Source organism: Echinops telfairi, unplaced genomic scaffold, assembly GCF_000313985.2.
Source record: "Echinops telfairi isolate 266 unplaced genomic scaffold, ASM31398v2 ScPeMD7_7468;HRSCAF=8506_0, whole genome shotgun sequence".
In the NCBI taxonomy this organism is placed as follows: Eukaryota; Metazoa; Chordata; class Mammalia; order Afrosoricida; family Tenrecidae; genus Echinops; species Echinops telfairi.
The window spans coordinates 94,212,670-94,222,829 of NW_022111369.1; the positions used below are offsets into that span (position 1 = coordinate 94,212,670).

The 10,160-nt window shown below is 38.9% G+C and overlaps 1 protein-coding gene across 1 annotated transcript in view; it reads right to left on the reverse strand.

Annotated features, from left to right (window-relative positions):
• TBC1D19 (TBC1 domain family member 19) overlaps nucleotides 1-10,041 on the reverse strand; it is a gene marked incomplete at its 5' end in the record, with an annotated part of 127,414 nt that extends 117,373 nt beyond the window's left edge. Inside the window, 3 exons of the mRNA XM_045284077.1 lie at nucleotides 3,912-3,957; nucleotides 5,287-5,359; nucleotides 10,024-10,041. Of these exons, the coding sequence (XP_045140012.1) occupies nucleotides 3,912-3,957; nucleotides 5,287-5,359; nucleotides 10,024-10,041 (137 nt within the window). The remainder of the gene's footprint in view (nucleotides 1-3,911; nucleotides 3,958-5,286; nucleotides 5,360-10,023) is intronic.
• Nucleotides 10,042-10,160: the final 119 nt, after the last annotated feature.

The following is a 10,160-nucleotide window of genomic DNA, read 5'->3' on the forward strand; positions in this document are numbered from 1 at the left end:
AAATGATGCTATCTTTCCCCCACCCCTCATATGCCTTTAAGAACCACAGAGGGGTTGGGGAAGGAAAATGAAGGTGTGTGGGTGGGTGGGAGTGTGTGAGAGAGAGAGAAAGAGAGAGAGAGAGAAGTCAGAGCAATAACCAAAGATGACTGCAGGACCAGCCTCAGCTGGAAACATGACGGCCTCTCCTTAGATGACAGCTTTACCGAGGGCAGCTCTGAGGAGAGAATGGCCGGTCATACTCACACACATGGGAGCAAACCAAGAGGGGAGCGCAACAGACCGGTGATGGGGGTGAAGCCACGAAGTCCCCAAAGAACCCCTGGACTCGGGGCAGAAGATGGCACTCCACCTGAAGTGGTTGGGGATTACTAACAGGGGGGGCCACACTGAAAGTCTAAGGCATACATGGAGGGGGGTAGGGCACAGAGACCGCTCCTTCCAGGACTGCAGGAATGCAGGAAGAACAACGTGGACTTATGGGAAATGCGCCTTTTAGACACATACATGGTTCTATGTCATGAATCCTGTTAGTCTGGTGGCTAGCTGCATCTTTCATTTTACTTTATTATTATTTTTATGTTTGGGGGTGTTGATCTATACAAGAAATGCAGGATGGGCAGCCTTACAGAGACAGCGGCCGGACTGACGCTTCCTGGGAGTTGGGGAGACAATGACGGTACAGGAAAATAGTAACAGTTCTAAAATAGACTGCGAGGAGGGTGTAGCTTTTCTGGGGGTGTTTCATCAATCGAATTGTACCTGAGAGGAATGACTGAGAGGTGAACAACAGGCAAGCATTATAATGGGGTAGGAGGAAAAACCAAAACTCAATATATTTATATGCATATGTGTGTGTAAATATATGACTATGTGTGTATTTGCTTATGTATGAATATATAATATGTAAATGCAAAGAGGAAGCCAATGAACTTTGGGCCTCTACTTAAATCTTACCTCAGTACAAGAATGGTTTAATAATTTGGCATTGTATGATACCTACCTCCCGACACGGTCGCTGAAAGCAAATAGGTGCATAAGCAAATGTGGTGAAGAAAGCTGATGGTGCCAGCTATCAAAAGCTACAGCATCTGGGGTCTTAAGGTTTGTAGTTAAACAAGTGGCCATCAAGCAGGGAAGCAACAAAGCCCAAACAGAGGAAGCACACTAGCCTGTATAATCATGAAGTGTTGACAGAAAGAGGTGTCAAAAGCTCAAAAAACACACATCCAAACTGCTATGAAGGGGAGTGGACGTATGGAGACCCAAAGTCTACCAGGAAAACAACTGGACAGTCACTCTTCGGAGGGCCTCACAGAACAGAGGATAAATCCAGTGTGCAGTGTGACACTGATGAACCACATAACTGTCCTCTAGTTCTTTAAGATTTCCTCCCCTTACTCTTATGGTCCTTACGTGATATAATACCTCATTGGTCATTTTAGATTTGCGTATGTTCATTTGCACATTTAAGATTTCTTAGTACATGGTAGTCAAGCTAGATGGCCCCTCAGAGACAGTGACAGGAGGAAGGGTTTCCTGAGGGTATGGAAGTGGGGCGGAAGGGGGTGAGAAAGAAGTTGATAGTATTGATGATTGTATAGCCCCACTGATGGGATTGAACAACAGAACTATATGGGAAGGGGAGGGATATACTGGATGGAGTAAGGTATGTCAAAAAATATTATTTAATAATAAAAAAGGATGCTAAATAAGGCAATGCATACAAAGTATGTGGCATGGTGCCTACCATAAAATAAGCATTCAAACCATGTAAACTATCATCTATATAAAATTAAGTATCTATTAACACACAATAAAAATGTAATCAGTCGTTTAAGACAGATGGATAAGTAATTAGACAGAGTAGGCGGTCTGACACAGGAAGAGTGCCATGAAGAAAGTGAGCCATTCTCAGACAGGGCGTGTCTAGTTCAAGTGTCCCCCCCTCCCTTCAGGCAGGAGAGTACTGCTGCTGTTTGTTATTGCTGTTGTGTGTCCCTAGCCCCAATGACTTAATATCACCTAATGAATATTCCCACTTCATCATTTGTTTCCTTTACTCGCCCATGTAATGGTTTCTGCCAATGAAAACCGCAACATGATACATACAGGAGGCCCACTTCAGTCTTTTGATCTGTGTTAGCGGAAAACGCTCCTGCACTCCTGCTGTTCCCTTCCAGGCAACAAGAACTCCCCGCCTGGAACATCCTTGGCCTCTCTCCAGGGATTTACTCACGCAGCCCAGGAAGTTTCAAGGCCTTGTTACCAACTGGTAAGCTTGGAGAGAACAAACTAAACACGCTTACCTAGATCCAATGCTATTTATAAAGGCAAATCATCAACCAAGTCCATGGTCAGCAAGTCGATCCTACCTCACCGCGACCTTAGGTAGGGTTTTTGAGGCTGTAAGTTTTGATGGGGGCAGACAGCCTCATCTTTCTCCCAGGTGGTTTTGAGCCACAGGTCTTATGGTTAGCAGGTCAAAGCTTACTCAATGACCTATTACCCTATATTTATCAGTAACAAAAGTAATGAGTTTGATTTTCCATCTGCCTTTCTGTTTTATCTTAGTTCTCAATATTCCAGAACCCAAGTGAATATAAAAGTAGTATTACTGGGCTCTTCTGTAATATTGATAATATCTTTAAAAAACATTTATTTAAAGTCAATTGTAACATATGCAGTACCAAACATAGAACAATGAAGACTGTATCTACAGTCCTTGCCTTCAAATTAAAAGGCATGCTATCTTACAGACCAACCTTCAGAAGTGCATTCAACCACAAATAAAAGAATCCTTAGTTACATCTCCTTAAATGAGACTCCAGTGCTTAGCCTTCCTACAACAGATGCTTTTATCCCACCAGTGTTGGAGACAGACACTGAACTTATAAGCTTCTATGTGACAGTGAGGAAACACATCATGATGTTCACAGTAGTCACCTCTCTGTTACATATTGCACATTGTATACTTCACTTATCCCAAATATCTTTTCCTCTGGAAACGAGTATGACCAAAGGTTTGGTCACAGTCAACTTCAATTAATAGAGGGCAGTGATATTATTCATATCTGATGATGTTTAAAACATGACAGTAGGCAAAGAAGCCAACCAAACTAATTATAAAATGTGTGACTAAGTACATGTTCACTGGTCTTCCTCGGAGTCTATTTTAGAACAGCTGTGGTAGGCTGAGTTGTCTTGTATCTCAGTTAAGAGCAGAAAAGAAAGGACAGGTTAAAAAAGAGACAGAGGCTACAGGACGACAGAGACACAAATACTGGTACAGTAAGCAAGATGGCAGCCATACAATTCTATTAGAGTACTACCTGCATGCGGGCAGGCACTGTGTGTACTGCTTGTCACTACATCCCCAGTGCCTGACACAGCACCCAGCACAGGGTAGGTGTTCAACAAATGACTGGTGGGGCGAATCTAATGTTGATCTAAACCCAAAAGCTATGATTCTGGATCTGTGGTTTTTTGTAAAGGCAAATAATTCTTTTCACTTTAATAGATCTGAAGGCAAATCTAGATAAACAAAAACACTAGTGTTTTAAGGATGGAAGGAAAAAAATGTTGAATTGTTTGGGATAGTTAGTTCATAAAGATAGGAAAGAGAGTAAGGTCTAAAGTGGACCAATAAAAAAAATGTTGGTAAGTTTCTGTTATCTGAAATATCAACTTATGAAGATTGTCTTATTCACTAAAAGTACTGAATAAATGAATTGAAATATAAAAGTTTGGGATGTAAAACAACAACAAAACCCTTACCTATTCATTACTTAAATGCTACATGAGCACTAATAAGAAATAATAAAACAATGAGCATATATAGTGATAATGACTTCATTACTTACAAAGTAAACACAGAGCTACAGTATCTTAAAGTAGGTAGGAACACTCACACACTCAGTTCACTATAAACAGCATTCTGAAGTTTCTTCTCCCAACCTGTTTTAAATAAATAAATAAAAGACACATTAATTTAAAAAATAAACACGCAGCATAATTAAACTTATCAAAACATGGGCATCATATTCATTTGTGAAAAGTACCTTTATCAACTGCCGATTACTGTGCAAAGTATGACTCAGGAATGATTTATGCTCTCTCTTGGCTAAGATTGAATTGCACAGCCCTCAACATAATGCTAGCTCTTGAAGTAAAATCATGACACAATTTTCTTAAGATGGAAGGAGCATTTTCTCCTCCACCCTCAATGTACTCAAAGAATATCCAAAACGTTGGCTGTTGGACTAAGACTGTTCATGTTATAAGGGAATGTGTCAAGGGAAAGGTAAGAAAAGAACAGGCACTTAACAAAAACTGGTCACAAGTAACCAGTTATAAATTCCCAAACCAACCTCACTGACATTGAGTCAATGCTGACTCATAGGATCCTTTGTGGGTTTCAGAGACTGTTTACAAGAGTAGACAGCCCAGTCTTTCTCCCACAGAGCTGCTGGTGGTTTTGAACTTCCAACCATGCAGATCACAGCCTGATGCATAACCACTACAGCACCAGAGCTCCAGTTATAAATTATTAGTCAGTAAACTCTTGGACAGCAGAAGCCTGGGCGCCAACTACCTATCTGAAGTTAACTGGGTAAACTCAAAAGTAAACGGGGTAAACCAGGGGAATCTATCTATGCACAATGGGGCTTCTTTCCTCACTCTAAAAAACATAAATAAATAAATATACATATATATATATAATAAGATTTTCTTTTGTTTGGGTTTTTTTTAAAGCAGAGAGAGAGATCACAACTGAAAAATAAAACCACAAGTTACTAACATATAAGATAGTACTTTCAGGGTATTTTTTTGGTGAAGATAAACAAGTATTTTGCACTGATGAATGTGAGCAAGCATTCTCTCTCTACTGTTTTCCTGAGTTGTTGCATCATTCGATTGACATGTCTGCTAGCTCCCATTCTTCCCAGTTAGAAATCTATTAATACAAGATTTTCACATATTCGAATGAGTAATAGGAGAGTAACAGGAAGCTTAAGGAGCACTGGTGGCGTAGTAGGTTCTGAACTGGCCCACGAAGCTCAAGGGCAGCAATTGAAAACCACCATTGACATCTCAGGAGAAGACTGGCGGTCTCAGAAACCCACATTGGTCATTCTAGTCTACCCTATAGGGTCACAATGACTCAGAAATTATTCAACTATAAGTAAATTGAGTTGAATAGGAAGGTGGGGAATAAAATATCCTATCCAAATAAAACATTTATTTATTTTGCCTTAAAGCATTAAATAAAAAGCATTCACAAACCTGATAGCTTAAAGAATTCCTTAATATCTTCTTTTAGTGATTCAAGTTTAATCTCAGGTCTCTGAAGGCTGGTCTAATTTTTTAAAAGAAGTAAGGAAAAGACAGGTTAAAAGTTCATTTTAATTTTGGGAGTTGATATTTAACATTAATGATTTTTTTTTAATTTAAAGAGTGCCCAAAATGTGTACATTATTTGAGACATCCTCTTTGAGGTCCAGGCAACTAAGAAGTATCTGGAAGAGCTCTTAGGAGAGAAAACGTTTCACCTGCTTTAAAATAGAGCAACTGCAGGATCAGGGAACAGTCATCCGAAGAACCAAAACAAACACACACAAAAACATACTGTTGAGAACGAGGGGCACTGGAGCACACAATATTCTTCTGGTTCTTTGAGGCTTCCTCACCCCCCACTAACATGACCCCAGTTCTGCCTCTCAGTTCTGGCTAACCAAAGCATGTACACTGGTATAGACAAGGGCTCACAACCCACGAAATCCACGAACATCAGTGATACCAGGAGAGTAAGGGGAAGGTAGGAAGAGGAGGGGAGGAAGTGGGAACCTATCACAATGATAGACACCACCAGCCCCGAGAGGGATGAGCAACAGAAACCGTGGGAGAAGGGAGACAGTGGTCAGTGTAAGATATGAAAACAATAATTTATAATTTATCAAGAGGTCAAGAAGGTTGGGGGGGGGATAAAAGAGGACTTGATACCAAGAGCTCAAATAGAAAGTAAACGTTTAGAAAATAAGAGCTGTAAGAGTCTCCAATAAAATGAACTTTTAATAGAAAAAATAAATAAATAAAAGGGAGACAACCCCCAGGCCTTGACAGGCAAAAAATAAAATAGAGCATCTATAATAGTACATTCTAGTCTACTGAACATATAAAAATTTGAAGTTTATGAATACTTAGCATCTTTATGTAATAGGAAAAAGGCTCTGATATTATACAATCATTTTCTTATTATGTGGAACATAAGAGATGGATTGACTCAGGGGCGGCAATAATGGGCTCAAAGAAAACAAGCCTGGAGTGGCAGAGGGCCACACAGTGCTCCCTGCGGCTGCGCATGGGGACTCTATGAGTTGGAACCAACTTGATAGTCCATAATAACACCAACCAACATACGAGGAGGCGTCACAAAGTTTGTGGAAATTTCCCATTATCCTTTAATTCCATTTTTCCCTAAATAATTTGATGGTTGGGGGTCACCACAACATGAGGAACTGTATTAAAGGGTCACGGCATTAGGAAGGTTGAGAACCACTGCTCTAGCCTCCCCCTGCGTTCTGCCTGCAGCTACACGAGTCTAAAAAAGGCTCTGACTATCATCAGACCCATGACTATCATCAGACCCTTGAGTTCGAATGGGCTGCGATGCCTTCTTGATATAATCGTCATATAAAGTTCTTTCTTATACATATATGAGTATCACTGGGTTTGTTCATCTAGACAACTCAGCATACTACAGAAGAGTTTTTAAAAAAAAGTGCAGCAGATAAGGGCAGTAAAGAGAGAAGCTCTGAGTAAAAGTAAGAAAAAGAAAATCTCTCCAAGAAAGGCCATAAAGTATAAAGAGCCTGGTGGTTTAGTGGGTTACACATCAAATCAGGAGTTGAGCTCCAGGAGCCTCTGGAGAAGCAGCATAGGATTTGCGGCTCCTATATAGATTCACAGCCACAGAAAGCAAAATGGATAGGTGTACTTTTCCCTGCCAAACAGCAGAACCAACCCAACGGCAGTGGTTTTCTTATACAAAAACAACAGAAAGAGCGCAAGGAGGGAAAAGCCAAATAAAACACCAAAAAAGCTATCCTGAGCTATCTTTTCTAACAAAATTCATAAAAATTAAATTAAAAAAATATCAGCAATTGAAATATGCAAGTCAGATTCTTTGTAAATAGTGATGATGACAAGACTGGAATGTAATTAATGTGACTGAAATACACACTAACTCATGAGAAAAACTACTGAAACCCGAATGAAGGCCGAACATGATAGTCGGACAAGAGGCAAGTAAAAGGAAATAAAGGAAAAAATTAGGAGGCAAAGGGCATTTATAGAGGTCTAAATACAGGCATGTACATATGTAAATATATATATGATGATGGGGAAATATACCTGTGTGCATATATTTATAGGTTTAGTAGTAAGGTAGCAGGTGGACATTGGGCCTCCCCTTAAGGACTCCCTCAATGCAAGAACACTTTGTTCTATTAAACTGGCATTCCATGATGCTCACCTTCCCGACACGATTGCTGGATACAAAATGAGTGCATAAGCAAATGTGATGAAGAAAGCTGATGGTGTCCAGCTATCAAAAGATATAGCATCTGGGGTCTTAAAGGCTTGAAAATAAACAAGCGGCCATCTAGCTGAGAAGCAACAACACCCACATGAAAGAAGTACACTAGCCTGTGTGATCATGAGGTGTTGAAGGGATCAGGTATCAGGCATCAAAGAACAAAAAATCATATCACTGTGAATGAGGGGAAGTGCACAGTGGGGACCCAAAGCCCATCGTAGGCAACTGGACATCCCCTTACAGATTGGTCACAGGGAAGAGACGAGCCAGTGAGGGTATAGCACCGATGAAACATACAACTTTCCTCGAGTTCTTTAATGCTTCCCTCCCCCACTATCATGATTCCAATTCTACCTTACAAATCCGGCTGGACCAAAGCATGTACAAGGGCACAGAAAAGAGCTAGAAACAGAGAATCCAGGACAGATAAACCCCTCAGTACTGATATTGAGAGTAGCGATACCAGGAGGGTAAGGGAAAGGGGGAGGGTGAAAGGGGGAATTGATCACAATGATTTACATATAACTCCCTCCCTGGGGGACGGACAACAGAAAAATGGGAGAAGGGAGACATCGGTCAGTGTAAGACATGAAAAAATAACAATAATTTACAAATTATCAAGGGTTCGTGAGTGAGGGAAGGTGTGGGAGGGAGGGGTGTAAAAATGAAGAGCTGATACCAAGGGCTCAGATAGAAAGAAAATGTTTTGAAAATGATGATGGTAACAAATGTACAAATGTGCTTGACACAATGGATGGATGGATGGATTGTGATAAGAGTTGTACAAGTCCCCAATAAAATGATTTTTTTTAAAGGTTCAATTGTCAATTTTAAAATTAGATGATTTTACCACAAATTGATATCCAAGATATCAATAAAACTATGTAAAAATAAAACAAGAATTTAAATCAGGAAATGTAGAAATTGAGTTAGAAGATCTCAGGAAAGAATTAGAAAAATCATTGATAACTGAAGTTTGGTAAAAACCCAGATCAGATAAACACAATAGACACTATCTTTTAAAAATTGGCAAAAAAATTGTTAAAAATAAAAACAAAATGAAGAAAGAGATTATATAAACTAGAAAAAGATAACTATTGAAGAGAAGAAACAAAAAAATCCCACATATAGACAATACAAGTTCTCTAGAAAAGTCAAAACAAGCAAAGAACTAATAGTAAAAACTATAATTTTTAAAATATTTCTTGGAATAAAAAAATGTTAATTATATATTGAAAAAGCATACCATAAACTAAGAATATTGATGCAGAACAATTAATATCAAGACATGTTATATTCAATTACTTGGCTTTAAAACAAAAGAAAAGATCCTTTGGAACTGAAGCAATAAGAGTACATGGCCTTATTGAAGAAAAGAAATTTAGATTTTTTAAAATCATTTTATTGGGGGCTCATACAACTCTTATCATAATCCATCCGTACATCAATTGTGTAAAGCACATCTGTATATTCGTTGCCCTCATCATTCTAGAAATTTAGATTTTTATAGACTTTTAAGCATGGATTAAAGATATTAACAATTTAAGACACACTAGCAAAAAAACAGGGGTCAAGGATTTCATACTCAGCAAAACTGATCCAAGCAGACAAAAAACATAGGCAAACCGTTATCCACATACAAGAGATTAATCAATATTGTAGAATCTACTGGGAAAAAAAAGTTTTAGACAACCAAAATCACTAGTCTTAAGTTTGAGAGTTACCACCATAAAAATAAAGTATCATCAACATAAGTTAGGCTAAACAAATAGTTACATGTAGACTTGTTAAAAGACTAAAAGAAGAGTAAAAGAACGAGTATAGTATTAGATACTGATATTCTGTCAACGTTGATACTGTTTATTTAAACAGTAAGAGGAGAATGGGAAGAACATAATGTGGAAGCTGTGTTCAGTCATCATTAGTGATAGCAGTAGTGGTGCTAGAACTCTGAGACTTTCTGCATATACTGTGAGGTAATATAAATGAATACCCCCTGGAGATTCTGAATCATCATTCTCTAAAGAAGCCCTGGTGACGCCGTGGGTTACACAAGAGCAGTTCTACTCTGTCCCATGTGGTCCTGTGAGTAGGAACTAACTGGATAGCCGTGCGTTTGGTATTATTCTCCATGTACTTGAGAACCACAAGGTGAGAAGAGCTTATCTACCTGAATGTGTATGCTATGTACATACATACACATTCATAGACATATAACCAAAACACAAACCTCCCGACATTGAATCAATTTGAATTCATTAAAAGCAAGACAAAACGAAACCTCACCACCACAGAATGAATTCCAACTCATAGCAAGTGTATACGATAGAGTAGAACTGCCCCTGTGGGTCTCCAAGACCGTAAATCTTCACAGTAGAAAATCTCATCTTACTCTCATAGAGTGGCTATGTTTTTGAACTCCTTACCTTATGGTTAGCAGCCCAACATGTAATTCACTGCACCACCAGAGCTCCTAATACTGATATTAAGAAAACTATATAAAAAATAAAACAATTTAAATTAGAAAAGGTAGAAATTGAGGTAGTAGGTTATTTCAGGAAAG